The 22,604-nt window shown below is 37.4% G+C and overlaps 1 protein-coding gene across 1 annotated transcript in view; it reads left to right on the top strand.

The window, feature by feature from the left end:
* The first annotated feature begins 1,841 nt into the window (after window positions 1-1,841).
* LOC122146217 (calcium/calmodulin-dependent 3',5'-cyclic nucleotide phosphodiesterase 1A-like) overlaps window positions 1,842-22,604 on the top strand; it is a 44,516-nt gene continuing 23,753 nt past the window's right edge. The window contains exon 1 of the mRNA XM_042764483.1: window positions 1,842-1,939. Coding sequence (XP_042620417.1) covers window positions 1,842-1,939 — 98 coding nt within the window. The remainder of the gene's footprint in view (window positions 1,940-22,604) is intronic.

The raw sequence follows: 22,604 nt of genomic DNA, 5'->3' as shown, positions 1-22,604 counted from the left end.
CAACACAGTTGTTGTTGCCAGCTCTTTTCTATCTCAGATTGTCTGTGCTGTGCGTCTGTCTCTCCATTAGACCTTCAGGCCATCATTCTTTTTACGAGCCATAATCATTCCCTCCAAAGCCATTTTGTATGGCAGTGTGTGTTGCCATGGCAGACACCTTTCATCAATCACCATTTTAGTGCTCGAAAGTGATGATTATGAATGATGTTTTGTTACACACACAGTGTCCCATTTTATGCATTTCCATTTATCAGAACTGTTTTAGATGAAACAAAGGGCTAAGATCAACCTTCCAACAGTCAATCTTATCTCATTAAATGGAAAATATGTTGAGAGGCTATTTTTCCACCAATGGCTGCAATTTTTTAATTTTAATCGTGGGTTATCTTATTACAGAAAAATGGCATGGCAAACTGTCTGAACCACCTTTATGTGACGATAAAAAGGATTTACAGTCATCAGAGGCTCAGACGATTGCTCATTTCATATGTGATGAAATGAAATGTCCTGAGCTTCTCAACAAATCCACCTGAATCATGTTACAGTCATCAGACTCAATTCTCATTTCATGTAGGGAACTAAATGGGGAATGTTTTTGTTCCTATGCTAATGTAGCAATGATTAAGCTGTTTTACATTGTAAAGTGTAATCCAATAGACCAGTAACCCCAAAGGAAGTGATCATTAGGATTCAGTCTCTATTCATGCCGCGGATGCTCCAGTAGGCAGGACATGATAATGCCCTTCCCCCCTAATGAATGAAAATCAGCCATGCCTGGCTGCAAAAAGCATTGAAAAAAGAACCCACAATTCCAAGTCCCTTCTTATTTACAGAAACGAAATATAGGGGTGCTACTATGCTAGGCAATGTTTTCTTGTACTGGAGCACGTTAGCTGATTTTAGTCTCCTCTGAAACCTTTCACAGTCTCTCTTAGTATGTGTCTGTCTAATCAACCCTTTTGTACTTCACAAACAATCATGAAATTTTTATCAGCACGCTGCTTCTTGCAGCTGCACTGGAATGAAGGTGATTAGAGCATGTTTAAACTAGGCTGTCATGCACTTGAGATGATAGTGCGCAGGTTAATTTCATTAAAAACGCCAACTCGGGACTAGGAGATGCCACTGGGGCAGCTTATTGCTCAGCTTTCAGTCGCGGTAAAAATACCAGGGCTTCCCCGATGGCTTCTTTTGAGGAACGACGTGTTGGTGGAAGGCTTGCAGGTGAATCTCGGTGGGATGATGATGCTGGAGAGGATGTGAGGCAGCAAGATTCTTCTCCTTTTCTCTCTGCGCTAGTGCAGAAGAGGAGGGGAGACCACTGATCTGCCTACCGCTCCGTCTCCAGCCAACAGATTCCATCTGAGGCCACACAGGTGCCCATTTTGGTAGTTAAGGTGTGTGCTGTTTCTCAAGGACGCATGAGATTGGGGAGATGTCAAGAGAGCAGCGCAGCCTCCATCATAAACTGGATTGAAAGGTTGAAAACAACAGGGTGAAATTTTCTGATAGATACTCATCAGGCACACCGCTGCTTTCTCCGGGTCAGTGGGAGAGCAAGAGAGAGAGAGAGAGAAACATTTGTGTGTGACGTGTGTGTGTGTGTATGTGACAAAGGCCCCTCAGTGCATATGGAGAGACAGGTCTGTGCGCTGACACTCACTCAATGGGTTGGATGCTCTCTGGAGCTGCGAAGCAGGACCCTCTGGGAGACGTGTGTCGCTCGAACTGCCAGAGATGCTTTGAAGACCCGGATATCTGCGCTACACGTGTTGACTCGCATACCTGCGTATCACTTTGCATCTTAGAACACTCCACACGCTTGTGCATTTGTGCAAACCATGGATTCTCTGGCCAACGACACGGACGGACTGGAGAACTCCTTGAAGTACTCTAAGTGTGACCAGACGGAGAAGATGTGGATTAGGCTGAAAGGAATGTAAGTGCTTCTTGTTTCCTACTCTTTCATCAGCACTCGGTTTGATTCCTGGCAAGAGAGGGATCGGCAGAGCTGTTTATGAGCAGTGTGGTTGTGTTCACTGTACGCTGTGATGCTGGGAGTGGGTGAATCTTGACTCTTGGGGCAGCAAGTGTGTGAATGTAATACTAATGAGACTGTCAAGGCTAATCAAGCAATGTTGTTGTTTACATACTTGCTTCTACTGACAGTTTTGCTTAATGAATTCAAATCAGTCTTGTAGTGTTTCGGGTTCAGCGGTGTTTGGATTGTGTCATTTTGTGGAGAAACTTTAACAATCCAAAAATCATTTGTGGATTTAATTTTTAATGCAGACATCGAACACTCTGTAGTTAGTACAATTATAGCTAGTACTGGTGTTGTGCACAATACAACACTACTTTAATAATAATTTAACATAATTTTAAGATAAAAAAAATTCCAACTTATTTTTCAGCCACAGTAATTAAAAATAGATAATTTATCACTCTTTATACTACAAACAGAAATAAAAGGATGCATAAAACCACAATTCAATATAGTTTGGAAATTTAAAGTTCCGTAGTTGATGTGTAACTACATTGTTATTTTTTTCTGTCATAATGACTGAATAATGAATAATCGGCAAACTTAATATCAGTGTTATTCTACTATCATTGATATACTGTTATAGCAGAAAATATTTTCAGTTAGATTTATATTTATATTTTCCACGTCATTTGTTTTTGTAAAAAAAAAAAGCTAAAATATGTCTTCTTATAAAGATGTATTTTTTTATATTTTATTTTTTTATTTTATATGTTGATTTGGCTACTAGCTGAAATAAGTTTAAGTTTTTTATGCTAAATTATTTAAGTTTTTTCTGGTTTTAGCACAATCAAGTGGCTTCATATTCAAAAACAGCACAAAAATAATGTTTTCTTTGACTCTTATGGGTATCGATGATGCACAATATTAATTTATATTTGTTAAGCAGCAATAAATTACCTTCCAAATACCTAATAAATAACCCCAGTGTGATAAAACGTGATTGTTGAAGCAGAGGGCAGCTTAATCAGATGTTGTGACCTACAGCAGAAGCAAATTTGTGGAAGTTAGAGTCACTGAATGGCTGACCCCCAAAAATTTAAAACCAGTCTAGCTCCATCACCTCTCCTGCAAAGCTTCCATCCAATCTTCTTTGGTGAGTTCCATCTACCTATACTGATCACACTCATCATTTCATCTGTGGTGGACAGTGTTGTTTGGGATGTGTTGAAATGAACTAGTTCAATGTCCAGGCCACACTGTCATCAGAAACTACCAGTTGGAATAAACACCATTCAAAAAGCAAAATTAATTATGAAGGTGGTTTGATACATAATGAAATATATTAGCTAATAATTTCGATTTGTTCCAATGTATGTGTGCTCAGCGGAAGAGCCCTAGAGTTTAGTCTAAATTGCATCAGAGAACAGCAAGCTCATACGATGATAATTCACTGCAGGGGGGGAAAGGAGAATACTTGATATCCCTGCTTTGTTCACACTGGAAACAAAGCATGCTGTCTCTTGGCAGTCCCCTGAACTGTACACAGGTAAAACTACTTTCTCCCATGGCATGTGCTTATTATGGCTTCAAGCTACATGCTTTTGGGCTTTTCCATTTTTGTCTTACACAGCAGCAAGAAGTACAAAAGTAACATCTCAAAGGTAAGTCCAAAGTTGGTCGCTGTTTGTGCCACAGCACTTCCTTGGACCAAGTGAACATTTATATGCATGACAAGTAACTGCAGGCTAGCTGAATTCTAACCGCAATATTATCACTTCAGCTGGGTAATAATGGGTTTTCAGTGCAACCTCCATAGTGTGGCCGGTTGCGGTAATGGGTAAAGATCTGGCATGTCACCTAACGTGAAGGTTGTAGCCCTAAAATCAAGGATTAAACTGGGCACATGATCAAGGAACATGGAGGAGATATTGACATTAACGTCCAGCTCTTTACCTCTGCCAATGAACATGGTTGTGCTCCAAGGAGGACCGTCTCTGTAATTGGCTTGTGTTAAAAACGGCTAAGCATCTCGATCAGAGGACAAAACATCAACCGGGGGGAATGAGACAATTGGTGTTTTCCATTTCCATGTGTGACAGCCCACACAATACAAACTGCACTTGGTGGCTGATGCTGATGTTATGATGTACGGATATTACAGAAGTGGGGCAGCTCTGGAATGGAACGCTGAAGGAGATTATCGCAACTCGTGCATGGCAGCTCTATGTTGATATTCCTTAAACATTCTGCTTTGGGTCAGTTCTAAAAGCCCTGACACTAAGTATTGAACTGGAGCTCTTGTTTCAGCCTGAAACGTCTTAACATACTGACTTTATTCACACGTTTGGTGGATAATATTAATTTTGGGGTGTACTTTTGTAAATATATAGCTTTCATAGAACATTGATACAGTTTTAAAAGTTAAAGGTTCTTTTGTTGGCATCTGTGGTTCCATGAAGAGCATTTAACATCCATGAAACCTTGGAATTACACAAAAAGGTTTTTTTTATCGTAGTAGAAAAGGGTTCTTTAGATTATTAAAATGTTTTTTTACACTATAAAAAAAGGGTGTTATTAAGAAGTGTTCACTGAAGGGTTCTTTGGGGAACCAAATGTTCTTGTATCACACTTTTGTTGCTTTGTAGCCTGAAATGGAGACAGGACACAGTTTTGTTTTCCATCTGTTGTATTTACTCAGTGAGAGGTAACACCAACATTTCAGAAAAAAACAAAAAACAAAAAAAAAGAAAAACAGAATCACTGTTCATAAATGAAAATAAATTTCGGAATCAAACTCAAGTCCACATTTATTAAATAGTGCTATTATTCAATGCAGATTGTTTCAAAGCAGCTTCACATTAATAAAACAGGAAAATAACAATGATTGTAAAATTCAATCAATTATGAAATTATTTCAATTCAGCTATAAGCAAATGATGCAGCAAATTTAGAGGCAAATATTAAATGAACAGCCAAATAAACATGAATTAATAATATCTGCCAAAGCGTTCAAAGTACTTACATACAGATGCAGTGCATTAATAAAACACGTGTCAACGCATTTTCTCTCTCGCACACATATAAACACACAAAAGCATTCTGACTCTGAAGAGCCATGATGCCTTCACTGGCCCTCCTCTGTCTGGAAACCTCTGTCAAGCTCCTATTTGAAGGCCAATCAGTTGCAGTCTAGTTCAGGTGAAGTGGCCCTCACACACCCCACATTTACCGCTTCTGATTGCTTAAACACTCGACTGCCCCTCAGTAACAGCCCAAACATTTATGTAATGCATGCTGAGAAGTGCTATTCAACAATAGCCTTCCTTCAAAGCACAGCTCCTCCACTGTCAGTTATAGGCGGACCTCAGCGTGTGCACTTCAGAGAATCTCTGGAGAGGACCGGAAAACATCTCTGCATCAGTATTCACCCTCAGGAAATCAAGAGTGATTGGTAATTCATGTGTCAAAAAAGAAAAAAAAAAAGAAAAAGTAATCTCCCGAAGGTGGCAGAGGTTTATGTGAAAAAACAGTGGTTACGTAATTGGGTGAATCTCATAAAAATGTCAGGAACAAGTCCTGGTCACATTTAACCGCACAATTCAAAAGAAAGACAATAAGAGGCATATTTTTGTTGGAGACAAAAGCTTCTTAGGACCGTTGCAAATTTTGTGGCATTAATTTCCCCTATAAATTAACAAAACAAAACAACAAAAAAAAAAAAAAGTAAAAAATGTGTTGTGGGAAAAAAAGCTAATGTATGTTATTGTTTATGTCATGGTGGAAATATATGTATTGCAATTACAGTATTTTTTTAGACACTATATAATGCAGGAGATAATCAATCCATCTATTGTATCAGCAGTGCTTTAAGCACGGGGGCTGTTCAGCAAGCTGTCAGTAATGAATAATGTATGGTGGTCTCATTGATTAAAAGTCTCTAAATGATATTGAGTTAGATGGTGTTAAAATGAAGGATCCTTACTCAAATCTTTGGGAATATAGAAGATGTGAGTAATGTATCCACTCGAGAGGCCCCCATTAAACTGTCCCAACAAAGTTCATTGAAAACATTCACACGCTAATGTGGTTCTTACTAAAAAGAATATTAAGAACCAACCTTATCCATCTACAACCAACACTCTCTATGCATCTATAGTTCCATGAGAAACCCGAAACAGCAATGGAGTCTTTACAATGCGCAAAAAGCTCTTTCTAAAAATGGTTTTTTATAGAATGACTGCAAAAAAAGAAAATAAAAAACAAGAAAACCTTTTGGAACCTATGTGTTTTACTGTCATGGCAAAAGTTACCATTATTTTCATGTGGCATCAAATCATTTCCACATGAAAACAACTGCATAGATTTTCTTTTGCAAACACTATTCTCGGTTTCATAGATTTCATACATTTCTCGGTTTGGTACACGGAGGACTGGAATTGAGAACCACTGCATTTAGAACAACGCTGTCTGTAAGGTTGTTGAGTATACATTAAAATGTGTTAAGAGCTGGATGTTCATGTGAGAGGCAGCATTGTGCTGGCCCTCTTTCTCTGAAAACACCGTAGAAACAGGATAGAGCATAGCATGAGTGTCGAGCAGCCATCCAACAATTTTGTGTGCATTAGCTGTTGAAGTGTAAAGGGACAATGTATAAAACAGGCTTGTGAAGATGAAAAACATTTTCCATCATTCTCTGAGATAAAGCATCAAATCCACACAAAAATGTGCATCATTGCATTTGTTATACAAGTGGTAAATTTGCTTTTTATACAGTCAGTAAGTAAAGGGAAAAAAAAAACCTAATGTGCTAATTTGCAGTTTTTTTTGCAACAAATACTAAAAATAAGCTTTCCGTAACATGTAAGTAAAAAAAGAGAAAAAATTATGAACAGCACAATTTATTTTTGTGACAAAAAAATAATAAATAAAAACTTACTAACCCAGCTCACAGGAAACATTATCAGAACTTTGGCTAATAACTGTTTTCATAACTTAATGGAACTTTCAGCAAAATATTCACAGAACATATTCTTGTGTCTGGGTTAACAAGTGTCTGTCAGTTCTGAGGTCATATGTTGATTTTACTAATAAAACATTGACAAAATTAATGTTTAGCACATATGTACATTTAAAAATGTAGTCTTTCTCTTTTGGGAAAAAATGACATATTGATGCTCATCTTGTACTATAGCTCTTTTATTCAATCAATTCTGAAAAAATTCACCTTCTTGTGATTAGCAATAGCAAGTAGCAAATTATTGTTTATGGTTATTTAAAGTCTATTTGTTATTTTAAAACGGGCCAACTTCTTAAGCCAATGGCAGAATGAGCCCACAAGCGCACAATTTTTTTAGTGTTTCGATCATCATGCTGTGTATTTTAAAGCTAGCTGCTAATGCGAGAAAGAAAATGTGACATCTGCACAGTAGACCTTCCAGATATTTCTGTGTTGTGTTGTGTGGGCTTCCTGTCAACAGGTTCCTGTCTCAGGCCTTGTACCCCCTCTCCAGCAATTGCTAAAAACATTCTGGTGAGGTCTCCTGGCAAACTGAGTGTTTCCTGTTCTCTGGATCTGTGTTCATTTCCAGCTGTCCAGAAATTGGCAGATGTTAACAAAACAGGCCAGTATCCTGTGAGCTTGTTTGGAAACGTGGTATCTTAATAATCTACTGTTGTTTCGGAGTTGTCAGAGAGGTGACCATGAACGTGCCAGAAGTGTGAGCGTCTGTTTCTGCTTCTTGTCAGAAATAAGCACACACACACTCTTGCATGTGGTGAGAATGAATGCTGTAGTTTATTTAATCCACTCCTCTGCATGTCTATGATTTACTTGAGAGAGCCATTTACATTTGTTCCTCATGTGTTTAATAAAGCAAGCTAAAAAGCATGTTTAGGTTAGTGCATTTTTATTTAAAAGGACAGTTCACTAAAAAAATGTTCTGTTATCATTTACTCATTTACCGTTATGTCATTCGAAAGCGAACAATGATCACTGCTGTCATCGATCCCAATCAACTTTTTTTTTGAGGATTTTGTTAAATGTATCGCTTTGTGTTCCATGCAAAAAAGTCATTCATAACACAATGGTGAGTAAATGACAAAACCTCTATTTTCATGTGAACTGTCACTTTAATTCCTTATTTACACTGACAGCAACTTGCAGCAACAAAGTAACCAACAATCATTTTCAATGAGATTTATCTCTTTAGACTAATATAATATAATATAATATAATATAATATAATATAATATAATATAATATAATATAATATAATATAAATATAATATAATATAATATAATATAATATAATAATAAGGCATGTTTCTTGTGCACCAAATGAGCATATTAGAATGATTTCTGAAGGATCATGTGATGCTGAAGATGGTGAAAATTCAGCTTTGCATAACAGTAATAAATTACATTTTAAAATATATTCAAATAGAAAACAGTGATTTTAAATTGTAATAATAAGTCACAATATTACTATTTTTAATGTTTTTTTTAATCAAATAAATGCAGCCTCACTGACCATAAGATACTTTTTCTTTCAGAAACATTAATAAATCTTACTGACCCCCAAACTTCTGAAAGGTAGTGTAAAAACTTTCTTTTCTGCATAATGTTAATTTTAGCTGCTAGAAAAAATAGAATGACATCTTATTTTTATCTCATTTGTGATCAGATATTTCAAAAGCCCACAAATAAAATCAAGACATCCCATAGCAGGAGCGCCTTCACAACCAACAGTGCACAAACCTCCAGCGGTAAAATTGCTGTCAGTGTGAACGGGGCTTCAGCTGGCAGCTAAACAGTTTGTTTAGTGGACTGGAATACCAGAGCGTGACACCATATGTGCGTCCAGAACAATAAGCTTGTACGACAGCTATCTGCGTCTGTATTTAGAAGCCGTCCAGTGATCTGAGCAATTTCCTGAGTGCAGTTTAGACCATAATTTGTCCTTGCTCGTTTAATCTCTCTCTCTTCTCATTTTTTAGCCTCTCTTACTTTGTGTTTTATATCCACCTGATGTTGACTGTCTAAATAGGGCCGGCTGACTTTGACTTGATTAGATCATGACCTGGGAGAGAGAACGGCTCCCTGACAAACAATTTTGCCTGAAATTGAAAGTGTTGCAATGCAATTACCATTTTCTCACATTCAATCAGCGAAATGCTCGAGGCCTCTAATAATTTCGGAAAACAACCAAATCCTTGCTTTCTTGAAAAAAGGCTTTTTCTGTGTGATTGTAGAGGAATAAAGGAAGTGCATTCCCGACAATATGTAATCAATACGTTGAGAGCACCTATCAAAAAGTGAAAATGCCAACTCTCCGTTCTCAATTATTTTATAACTTGCTATCAGTGTAAAGCTGCAAAGCACAAAAGCCGGCTGTGAGCTAAAAAGAAACAGAAGTGAACAGAAAACAAAACAAAAACCCATTTATTCTTGATATCAGCACTATCCGCTCCGCGTATGTTGGTTGCTATAGCAACATGAATCACAGTGTGAGGCTATAAGGTTGAATTATGATTGCTTTATCAGTTTTAGATCGGAAGAAAACTGCTGTGGTTGGCTATGAAAAAACACAAACAACAACTTTAACTAGCAACTAAACGTGACAAATTTTTGATTCTCTTTCTTTCCATGACATCATGTCAAATTTTCAGAGCTAAATTCAAGTTTTTTTCAAGTTTGTGAAGAATAAGAGAACTCAAAGCTTAGAAATTGTACTGCTGGAAGACTGAACAGCCCAGAAGAGAGAGAGAGAGCGAGGAGAGAGAAAGAGATACTCAACCCAGGGGAAAATTGCATTTCTCAGCGGTGGCTCGTTCACAGCTCATAAGACTTAAAGGTCTGGTAAGCGATTTCTGGTAGCCAGTGTTGACATTTCAAATTACCAAAACAAACACGCCCCTACCCCAAAAGGGTCTCGCCCCTATTTTGATACGTACACAACCCAGGCAACGATTAGTTCTGTGAAACAAAGCAAAACCAATGTTACACCGTGTCTACACCGGATGCGAGTGGCGCTATGGAACTCATTATAATCAGTGATCCTGTCTACACCATAGATATATATATACATATCTATGGTCTACACTGGATTTGGTGTGGCACGACACAACAAATCCCAGACAGAAAACTGGTGCTGCTTTCTATTTATGACGTACTATTTACACAAATTTCAAAATGATTTTCAACAGTCACTTTGTCGCGTCCAGTGTACTAGACAGACTTTAGCTGTTGCAGTGCAGACACGGTGTTACTCACCTATCAAGAAGAAACAAAGCAACCTCGGCGTCCGATCGCAGGCCTTCCGCTCCTTGAGTTCTCTCCAGCACTGGAAAGCTGACCCGATATTTACACGGGTCCTACTTCTTGCCTTATTGCCTTAAGCCTTCTTTTGTTCTGCAGATGTTTTCTTCTTTTGTTTTTTTATCTGCCATCTCTATCTTTCTGTTGCTCGGCTCGGCTAATGTCCATCCTGTGCACTGAACGCTCTCTCCTCCACATCATGAGTAGACACACCCCTTACTGCTGATTGGCTACAAGTTTGTTTTGCTACTCGGCCCGAATCAGTTTTCTAAAGCGTTTTTGAAAAATTACTTACCCACCATTAAGGAAGCAGCTCACCCCTATGAAATGCATTTACCCACCCTTATACTTTTACAAATCCGTATGACTTTCTTTCAAAAATGAGTCTTTGAGTAATAAACTGAGAGGTTATTTTCTAATATTCCAAGTCTGAAAATGCTTTTAAAATGGATTTAAAAAGCCATGCAAAACTACAAAAACTGGAAATTGACATTTGCCATTGATTTTTCTATCGCTATAGATGCATATAGATGAATTGACATCATAGCTGTCATGTTTGATTTGACAGCTACAGCAGATGAGAAGATTAATAGTGAATTTTGACTTAAAGGGATAGTTCACCCAAAAATGGAAATTCTGTCATCATTAACTCACCCTCCACTTCTTTCAAACCTGTACGAGTTTCTTTCTTCTGCAGAACACAAAAGAAGATATTGTGAAGAATGTTTGTGACCCAAGAGTTGATGGTATAGCCATTGACTCCCATAGAATGGCTGCCATCATCTGTTTGGTTTCCAACATTCTTTAAAAATATCATCTTTTGTGCTCAACAGCTGAAGTAAATTCATGCAAGTTTGGAACAACTAGGGTGAGTAATTGAAGACAGAATTTTCATTTTTGGGTGAACTATTCCTTCAAATTATTGTCTGTTTGCAAGTCACATCATATGTCTTCAGTAAAATTGTGTCAGATGGACTTAATATTAATTGTTTATCCTCAGAGAATGAAAGAAAGTAGAAAAATATGGATTTAAAACAACACAAATGCAACTACATGATAACAGAATAAGCATGTTTGTGTAAAATACTTCTTTAATAGAGTTCCCAGATATATTCAACTTTGTTCTTAAAGCAATAGTTCACCCAAAAATGAAAATTTGATGTTTATCTGCTTACCCCCAGGGCATCCAAGATGTAGGTGACTTTGTTTCTTCAGTAGAACACAAATTATGATTTTTTTAACTTCAGCCGTTGCAGTCTGTCGGTCTACAATGCTTGTCAATGGTCACATAATCTATGAGAGAAAAAAAAAATATGCACAGAAAAATCCAAATTTGTGTGTTTTCATAATCAAGAATCAACAGCTAATATTACCTCATTTTGATATAAAATAATCAAATGTTTAGTCAAAAGCCATCAAGGCCATTAGCACAGAAAAAAACACAATCTGAACAGTCTTCACATTATCCTTATGTTGGATTTAGTGCCACCTTGAATCACAGAAATGATTTTATTTTATGTGCGTGCAGATTTTTTTTAATAAGAAGTTCCATGCTTACTTGAAATGTCAAATCAATTCTCATAATATCATCATCTAAGGAATTTCATCAAAAAGGCAGTTACCACTAGCAACACACTCTTTAGCCTCATAATGGCACGAGTGATGTAAAAGGAGCCTGAGTGATGTTTTCCTCAGCCTCCTGCGGGGAATGGACTCATGCTTCCCAAGGGCCTTTCAGTCGGGGCTCAGTCTTAACAGAATGTGCTACAGACAAGCTAATTAACAGCAGTGTTTGCCTGTGCGTGCTAATTAATCCTACTTCTTGCTGTCTCAAACTCACAGCTTTGTGTTCCACTGCCCCACAAGAACAGTTCTGTCATTTATTTGCACATAAAGCACAACACTGTTTTCCATTCAGGACACTTAATGAAATCACATGACCAGGCCACATGGCTCTGGAGAGTGCAGGAAGACCATTGAGATTTGCAACAGTGATGGATCTCACATACCTAAAGAACAAAAACTATAACAATAAATATAGTAAATTGCAAACCAATGTATGATAAATTTCTGTTGATTATAAAGTGCAGTTTTGTCATCTTTCACATTACCCCTCATGTTCTGTCATTTTGATCTTGACATTTTTTCCCAAAAAATTGGCCTAAACATTGGACTAAAATGTACTGACTTTGCTCACACAGGGTATAACAACTTAACAAATGTTTTTTTGTTTTGTGGATTTTTTTCTACATCTTACTACTGTTGTGGTGTTCTTGGTCAAAAAAATGACCAGCTTACAAAAAAATGCTTATAAATTTTGGTATGCTATATTGTTACCAAATATTGGATTCAATCTTTTTATCAGCTTGTTTTCTTTCAATTAGCACAGGTTTTGTATTTCTTTTTGGCACTGATTGATCGTAGGCTTCACTTATCTCAGCTTATGCATTTCAGTTTTTGAGTGAACATTGCTAATATTATCCACAAAACAAATGCTTTTTACACTCAAAAACTAAGGTGCATAAGCTGAGAGCCACCAGTGGAAGTAGATGAGGGATGTAGTCACACTTCAGCAGTTTTGTGTGGGAGGTCACAAGCTTCTGTGATTATGACACATATGAAGTAGTGCAGAGAGAAACCCTTTACCATAGAAAAAGAAAAAACATTTCTTTAATGTCTTCAGTTGTTTCTCCTAGACGCTATCAATCAAATGCAGAGTTCTCTGCTTCTTCTCCTGAGAAAAGACCCTAGAAATATCTCCTAAAGAAATCTTGTTTAGAGTTTCATAAGAGATCTCAATAATATCTCAAACTGTACTCAGATTTGCAAGATGTCTTGTGCAATCAGAAATAGAGATCTCAATGTGAACTCATACATTTCTCATCAAATTATCTGAGATATAATATCTATATTATTTTTCTGTTTTCAAAATGTGCTCAGTTTGCAAATATACCTTATTCACAAGTCAGAGATCTCAATATAACCTCATTGAACATTTCTCATTTTCAAAATCTTAAAATAAGAAAAAAAAAAATCTGAGATATATAAGTTATCCATGAATGTACTATTTTAAAAACTGTGCTGCAAATTTGCAAAAAAATGAATTGTGTAATCAAAAAAATTTCAGTTGAGATGAGATTTCAGTATAAACCGCAAACATTTCTCACCAAATTCTTTCAAAACCCAAAATATCTGAGACATAAGATCCATAGTAATTTCCTAGCTGAAATCATTTGTGTGTGTGGGTGTTGTGTGTGTTGTGTTTAAATTTCTCCTCCACTGTCAAAAGAAAAAAAAAAAAGCTTGTTACTGGGGCAGTTAATGTACTGTATATTTGTATATATTGTACCTTATAGTAGTATTAAGTATTATTATGTACCCCAGTGAAAATTTAAAGGGGGCAACATTGGTACAAAGTCGCCACTTTAAGGATACTGCCACAGTGACAAGCTGTTGTACTTCTAAATATACACATTTTGCACATTTTGTTGCAAGAAATGTTAGTAGGAAAAAGAGCTAAAAACACGTCGTTTGCAAACATAAACTTAGAAGCCCTTGTACTATGTCGTCCTGAAAAGTGAAATTCTGGACACATGTTCAAGCTGTTTTTAGATGCAGTGGTTACACATTTGATAAAGAGTGCATTTGTATTGTGGAACAAACGTTGTTAACATGAGATGATGAAGGAACTTCAGGACCGGAATACGGAGGAGAAAGCAGCAAGCAGCAGTTTGTTGCCATAGAGACCAAAAGGCAACTTGTGATGCAAGAGATTTGTTCAGCGTTCTACCTGCAGTTAATCTAGATTCAAAAAGACATAAACACCTTTCAAGAGAGATATATAGATAAAAGAGGTTAAGGAATGTAGGTTTACAGCACTTCTATGATGTGGAGCTCTGGTAAACAGTGCACATAAAACTAGAGAAGAAAAAAATATTGAATAAATGTTGAACGGGGAATAGAAATCAACCTACTTGATGAGTATTTTTGGTCAAATTTCCAGAATTAAAATGCCTAAAAATCTTGAAACTAGATCACTTTTACTTAGGCAACACTGCAAAGATTGAAAATAAAAAAGTCTATTTTTAATTGCTGTTTTTATGTATTTTTGATCAAATAAATGCAGCTTTGATGAGCATAAGAAAACTTCTTTTGACGGTAATGCACTTTTAATGCATTAATTTTTATAACTTTTACATCACACAGTTACCACTTTTTATAGATAGTTACAGTGTGGTGTTAATTTAGTTTTTTTTTTGAGTAACATACAATTTATAACAAACCTAATTTAAATAAAAAGGTCTGTGTTTGCACTGAAAAGAAGGACAGTTGACTGAAATTTAAATACTCAAGAATTACATTGATTGTTAATACGCTTGGATAGACTTGATTGCAGTTGGTTAGTAAATAATACGCAAAAAGTGGCATTTTGTACACTCTGCTCAATAGTGTCTGTATAATGAGCCAAAGCATCTGCAGGGATGTTAAATCATTTCATCTGCTTCTGCAGCCAGTTGAGGTCAGTGTTGTGGCTTTTTGACCAGACATCAGCTGACTTCTCAACATAAACTTGAGAATCATATCATAGTCTTGGCATCAGACAATCTATTCATTGACCCTCTGATACATAGTGTGGACACACACACACACACACACACACACACACACACACACACACACACACACACACACACACACCCCCACACACACCACACTCGCACACACACACACACACACACACACACACACACACACACACACACAACACAAACACACATAAAAACAACAGCAAACTTTGATTGGTCTCTTTTTTCTTGGCTCAGTAATGGGATGTTAGTTTCACCATTACTTATAATGCAGGATGGTGGTGACCTGTAATAAAAAAAACATATTAAACCCAATGTTAGTGTCGTGTGGCTTCTCTTAGTGTTGGTACCCAAGAAGAACCTAGAAAGCCACAAGCTGTCGTTTGTGCTTTACCAACATTGCTCGAAAGAAGTCCAATAATAATCCTTTAAATCTGTATTGGTCGTTTGAATATCTGCTGTATCCTGGAATGTGTACAAGTCTGTTGCTATAGATACTGTGGCTGGAGGCTTATTCATTGGGTGTAGGACTTTATCTTCCATCTTTGATCCCTTCATTGGCTACTTTCGCTGTATTGTACCATATGGATATGTTCAGTCATGTCTGTATGACATTTTATTATTTGGCTGAGTAGTGTGTTCCACATTGTGGTGATTCCATCTTCACGTTTCCATCTTGGCTTTAAAAAAAAACATCAAGGATTGTGGCAGGATAAGTTTTCTTTACCACAGTTTTAAGTATTTTTTGGCTGCATATGGTATCCTGTACTGTTTTCAAAAAACAACATGCAGTAAGCTGTGACAAGACTTGTGTTGAAGGATGAAGTAATTTTCATATGGGATTTGGAAAATGGCAGACAGATGTTTGTACAGCTGTTTGTTTTTAGTCCATATCTAATAACGTACTGCAAAAATTAATTCAAAATTTATTTCATACAGGCAGTTATTTGGAATATACTTTTGCTGTGATAAACATATTGAGGAATGCACCGATTATAACAGTTTCTGATTGATAAACCAAAAAGCCAATCATTATTTTAATGTTATTGTGTTTAAAGTAAAATGAGGGTGATGTTAAAATCCCAAACAGCATTTGTCTAAATAAATTTAAAATAAAACACTAAAAACTAAAATCAGTTGTTGTAAAAGCTACAAGACAAGTGGAATTTAGGCATATGATAAAGTACAGTATGAAAAATGGACATTTATTTTTCTAAAGTAAACATTAACTGTTATTAGTAATTATTAGTGTTTTTAAAGATTTAATTTTGTGCATGATGTAAAAAATTAGGTAAATGAGCTTGCACAATTAAATAACAGGCCAATGTATGTATATATTGCCTGTGGAGTCAAGAAATCTGTTAATATGATTAAAAGAGAGAATATGAGACAAAACTACAGAATGTCAGATTTTATTATTGGGTGATTCGACACGAAGATGTTTTACCAGCTAAGAAGATCAGCACTTTTACAGTTTCATCTCCCTATCTGATGTGAGCATAAGTATTGGAGCAGTTTGCCTCACAGGTCTTCTAAGTGTTCAGCTGTGTCCTGTTGCATTAATTCTTCAGATATTAAAAAGCAGAGAATGTGTCTTATTAGTATATCCATTGCTTCTCCACTTCTAAGTCTTGTATTTGATGATGACCACCCACAAACCAGGAAGCCGACTCCCCACCACTGAAAGAAAGCAAGCAATTGGATGCTAAAAGAAAAGAGGAAGTCAATTAGAACTATAGGAAGACAAAGGGCATGGAGAAATCAAGAGTTTGGAAACTACCGGCGACACCGCAGCAAAAATGACGGACCTGATCGGCTTGAGAAAAAACAACAGTAGTGATGACAGACAAATCATAAAGAGAAGCTGTAAAAAATTAACCCTAAAATACATGTCTGTAAAATCACCAACAACCTCCAGAAAGGGGGGGTGATGACTCTGTCAATCTACAGCCTGCAGGAGAATTTGACACAGAATTAGGCAACGATTCTTCCCCAAATGTGAGCCAGTAGATTTTTGGAACTGAGTTGAGGGACCGATGAGACAAGTGATTAACCCTTATCTAAACTGATTGGAAAAGCAAAAAGTGTGAAGAAAGGAGAAATGGGAACTGCAAATGATTCATAAGCATTACAACCTCATCTGTTAAACGCTTTGGTGGAGGGTGGTGTCATGGCATGGGCATGCATGGCTGTCTCTAGAAAAGCACCCTCTTAATTTAATGATGCACTTTAATGGCATGTATGATGGCAGTAGCAGACTGAAGTTGATGAACGGGGACAAAATATCTTGGGCTACCAAATATTCAAGAAAATGCCCCACCAAAAACTATTAGAAAAGCACTTCATTATTGGATCCAGGGACAATGCAACCAAAACATCCTGCCCTAGTTCAGTCAGAGGACTCTTATCCAGGGCAAAGCAAAATGTAAGTCTTAGATTGCCCAAAATCAGTCTCCAGATTTAAATCCGACTCTTCCTGAACCTCTAATTTCCACCAGCTGGAAGAGGAGACTAAAGACACAAACTTAACAAAACAAGCAACAGTTGGGAATGGGCTGCATTAAAGGCTGGGAAAGCATTTCAAAGAATAAGATGCAAGAGTCTGGGATGGTCTATGGGTTGCAGACTCACGGCGCTGCTTGCATGCAGGGATCTGCATACCTATAGTTTTACTCTTTACATGGCTTAAATTCAACTGTTCAAATTCTTTGCGTACATCAAATGTCTGCTCCACGCCGCTGAACGCATTCTTGTCTTTAACTGTTCAAATACTTATGGAGTGCATATATTATATATATCTTATATATATATAGATTATATATAGTATATATATATATATAGCTCATATATCTCTAATATCCGTGACTATATCTGCTTATTAGACTGTGATATATATATATATATAATATCATATCTATATATATTATCTTGTACTTTACAACAGACTTTAAAAAGATTATGAATTGATACCCACATTGATATACCATTTTGATTCATTAAGTATATAGAAAATGTTTTGTAGAATTTTGTAGAAAATAGTGTAAACATTTTCTCAAAGTGCATGAGCCAACAGAAACACAAAGATGGCATTTTCTACGAACTTGGGTGGCACATACATTTAAAACTATAGACTTTTACATTTACATTTAATGCATTCTTATTTTCATCATCATCTCCTTATTTATTATTGAGCATTATGCAGTTATTAAAATGGCATCAGATATGCAAGCAATGACTGCCTAAGTTGTATGCTGTATTCTGTCTTTTCTGAGCCTCATAATAGATGAGTAAAACAGTTTGATTGTTTGTATTTTTATTTTATTTGGCCAGTTAGAGTAACTCAAACATTACTCAGACTCTGGTGTCCAGTGTTGCCAAGTCCGTGGTTTTTTCCAAGCGGAATTGGGCTATTAACACACTGTTGCTCAGCAGGTTGTTTATCATGTCCGCGGGTTGAAGCAACCTCAATAACGTTATTATTTAGCTGCTGGAATGTGAATTTTATCAGAGACATCCCTGCCGAAAAACATGTATTTTACCCCCTCGTTGAATGCGACATTTTTACTGGGGGGTACTCCCCTCCGAAACAAAGTTGGGCTAGTTTGGGCTAGTTTTGAGTAGCAATTGGGTGGGTTTTGTTGCTGAAACCAGGCAAACTTGCTGGTGTTCTGCCCCCTCCCCCCCACCCCAATATTCTGTTTCTTTGAAAAATTTACATTATGTTTCATCTGTAACTGATCACAGTGCCTGTGTATGGTTTCTGGCTTAACTGGAACAACATGGGATGTGTTTGCTTGTGAGGAACATTTCCTAACATTTGAGTGCATCTTCACTTTTAATAACTTCTCTCGACATTATAAACACTTTTAGCCCATTAATACCATTTGATTGAGCGTGAGCTGACAAATATCGTAATTTCATCATTTTAATTAAGTGGTGATTTTGAAAGAATGTAAATTTATTTCTTCTCAAAAGCTTATTCCCCTTCAAAATCTTAAGTAATAAAAGCTATTTTTTCATTGAGGTCGTGCCCTGTATATTTTGGAACTGCTGATGGACTGTGAACCTGGGAAACATGTATGTGTTCCCTTTTTTTAAAAGATGGTTTTTAATGATCCAGCAAAACGTTAGCTGCTAGATATGTGTCTTCTTTTTTTTCCCTCTATCTTTTGATCCCGGCTCCACCAGTGTACATGCCCGTTAGTCTCTCTGAGATTGGTGACCCCATTCGCTCTCTTGAAGATCATCATTTTAGTGTTTGCAAACTGTTCCTGAGTCATCACTGCGCTGCTCTTCTGCCCTGCTTCAAGCTTAAAGAGAGGCAAGTTCCTTTTGATTAAAGCACGAGAGACTCCCATTGGAAGAGAGTGTCTTATCTTTCTTTCTCTTCTCTTTTATCCATTTTATGTTCTCTCTGAATTCACTTAGAATGCAAGCACCGATTTTGTGGTGCCAAAAACAGCCAGCAGGTATAGTTTTCTATGACCCAATGTTCCACTCTCTCCCCTGACCCTTCTGATCTGTGTCCTAACCTGGCATGATGAAACAAGCTTCAAAACCAGTTTTGTCTTTCTCTACATGCAGAAAACATTTCTAAGCCACCCCAACTGCCATTGTTGAGGTGATAATATAGGTTTGGGTGTGCTCGTGTGTTGTGTGTGTGTTTAAATGCTACAACAGAAAGTTGTAGGTAGCTTGCTTAGTACCTGGAGAAGTTATTCAGAGTTCTAAAAGTTACAGATATCTTTGCAAAGTACACCAAAAAATGAAGGAAAATCAGATTCCCTCATGACACAACCATTCTTAAACGCACAACTCCAAAAGAAGGATTCCACTCTTCATCACATAACTTTGTCCACACATCACACTAAACGCAAGCCAGATTGTGGGATATAATTACTGGCATTTGGGAAGTGTTTTTGGAATGAGGGACAGAGATAAGAGCTTCGCTGTGAAGAGTCTAACGCTGGCGCAGGAGCTCTTGTTGGGCGCCTGCCTCTCTGAGCTTAGCGTTTGGTGTCGGCCTGAGCGTTTTCTGTGATGTGGCCTCTATGGCCTTTTGCACTGGGCCGTCAGTGAGAGAGAAAGAGGAGAGGAGGCCGGACAGTGAGCACACGGCGATGTGGAGGAGCAGCTGGGGACAGTCTGAATGAAACTCAGTTCACACCTCTGGACCTGTGCTCCTTAAATGGATGAGTATGTGACCATCAAAAGGAAGCTTCTCCTGGACTCCATCTCTTGTGTAAGAGGTATCTAGCTGCTGCCTTTCCTGGTTGCTCCAGTTAAATGTGTAAATCTTTTGTGATTGAGTTTGTCAGGGAACTCTGTTTTGAAGTTCTGTAGTCGTAACTTCTGTGGTGCTTTAGCTTGTATTGTAATTAAGTAATCTGCTTCTTCTTAGATGTTTCTCCTGAGAAAAAATACCTCACATGTGTCACTTCTTGAGTTTCAAAAGAGATCGGTCTCAACAACTGTGTTCAGATTTGTTAATACACCGATCAAAAGTCAAATACCTCAACGTGAACTCATCAAATTTCATACAAGTCCAAATTATTTGAGCTATTCATGTGAATTTTAAAGCGATTCTATTCTCTTACTTAACATAAACGGTTGCCCCATTTAGCTTTATTTGTCTTAAAAATTGTAGGAGAAACATCTGAGACAAAGTCAATACATAAAACTGAGATCATTTTGAGCAAACTTGAAAGCAAATAGTGCATCTAAAGTGTAACTCTGGAGTCGATTAACGCGTATACGCGTTTTGGGGTATTTTCTCCTGATAACCCCGAAAAGAACTTAAATTACGCTTTCAGTTTTGATCGTACAGATAAGTGCAATACATCAATCGAATATGTAAAGGGTCTACTTTTTTTTTTGTATACAGATATAATAAATAAATAAAACTTGTGCACTTATAAAATAAAGATAACAAACAAGGAGTGCTGTCTGCAGCCTTTGTCTGCGCTTGATCTTCAGATACAAACAAGGCCAATAAAATTAACTGTAACCTGCAGTCACCCAAATGTAAGAGACATGAGAGAGATATCTATAGAAAGCCTGGATATGTCTACTTTAAACTAAACAAGTGCTGCTGAAAACAAATATTCTGTGATAAAGTAATCCATATGAAAACAACGCGATGTCCGTTTTTCTTAGAAAATTTAAATCAATATATTGTTTTCTGTAAGTGAGTAAACAAGATGATTTTCACATCATTTAGAAAAAAAAAATTCTAGGCTATTAGCAAGCTCCAGTTCCTCAAAATTCCTAGAAACTAATTTTCTGTAGTGGTGGTTTTATTGCCTTATTCAAGTGATTTAACATTTTTAGTTTTTTTTCACTAACCACGATAACATTTTTTTCTCAAAAACACAATCATGTACACAGCACATGCTGCTCACATATTATTATAGCCTAGTTTGTGCTGATTACAGTGAGATTAGACTTCAGCCATTTAGATATTTATAAGAAACTGAAAAAAGCACAAATGTCAGGGCATGCCAAAACTTCTCCAGGCCCCAAAAATACCCTTAGACTCCAGAGGGTTAAAGCATGGTTGTTTACTATGAGGACCAAACAGACAAACTTAATCTGCTGTGATTCAACCAACCAACCAACCAACAATCATCATCTCCTTCTTTTTTCTCTCCTTTCCCTGCTATATTTCCTTTTGTTGATCCAGACTGGTTTATGCTTATTTAGTGCTGGTAACTTAGCTAGTGAAACTGTTTGGCCTGCTTGAAATTTAGATTTTGGATGCACCCAAAGGGAAATCTTGCTATATGTTGCTCTTTCTCCCAAGCAGTTATAATAAATTAGGATTTCATGCATCTAAAAGGATGCAAAAAGTACCATAAAAAGATATCATACTAATATTCCATGTGATGTCTGATCAAAAGCACACTGGCTGAAAACCATTTAGTGGTGAATCAATCTGTTGCATCCTTGTGATGAAAACCTGATTTGTTTATGGTGCGTTTTCAGTCTTATCTTTGTGGATATGCAAGAGGGAGTGTTTTGAGAGAAGAAGCCACCTAATTCTAGCCTTCAGTCAGAGACCGAAGACCAATGTCACGGGTAAGTTCTGTTCTGTGTCTCCTGGGTGGCCACTAGAGGTCTCACTTCCCCTTATTGTCACTCAAGTCCAGAACTTCATTTCCCACTAGCCTTAGCTGCTCATCACTGTTCATTGTATTCGCCTGTCACCATCTACCTTGCTTCTGCACCTGGTTCTAAATGTTCTTGGTTGTTCTGTCTTTGTTACGGAGTCCTTGTTGAATGTCACCCCTGGCGCTTCCCCTGGTTCCCTGGTTTTCGTGGTTTCTGGATGTTGTTTATGTTTCTTGTTTTGGACGGATTATCTGGATTTTGACCTTTGCCTGATGTTTTCTGATTTTGATCACCCCAATAAACATACTGCTTTTTGGATCTACCTGTCTGTGTGCTGTCGTGACAGAAGGGACTCCGGGCCAATCCTAGATCCAGCAGTATGAGCTTTTGAGGTTTCCTCCCGCCATCGAGCTGGAGAGAAGGAGTGGGGTTTGAGGGAACCCGCTTGGTCGTTGCGGGGACCCGGGAGGTCGAGGAGTGTAAGCGCGAGAGGAAGTTCAACATCAGCTTCCTCAACCACGGGCCCCTTCGACCCGGGCTTGTGGATGGATCAGCCACAGCACAAGGCGGCCGCCAGCCCCACGCCAATGGTGCCAGATGGAGC

The sequence above is a fragment of the Cyprinus carpio genome, chromosome A9 (genome assembly GCF_018340385.1).
Source record: "Cyprinus carpio isolate SPL01 chromosome A9, ASM1834038v1, whole genome shotgun sequence".
Lineage (NCBI taxonomy): Eukaryota > Metazoa > Chordata > Actinopteri > Cypriniformes > Cyprinidae > Cyprinus > Cyprinus carpio.
Note: the sequence above shows the minus strand (reverse complement) of the source record. Positions and strands in the feature narration are given on the sequence as shown.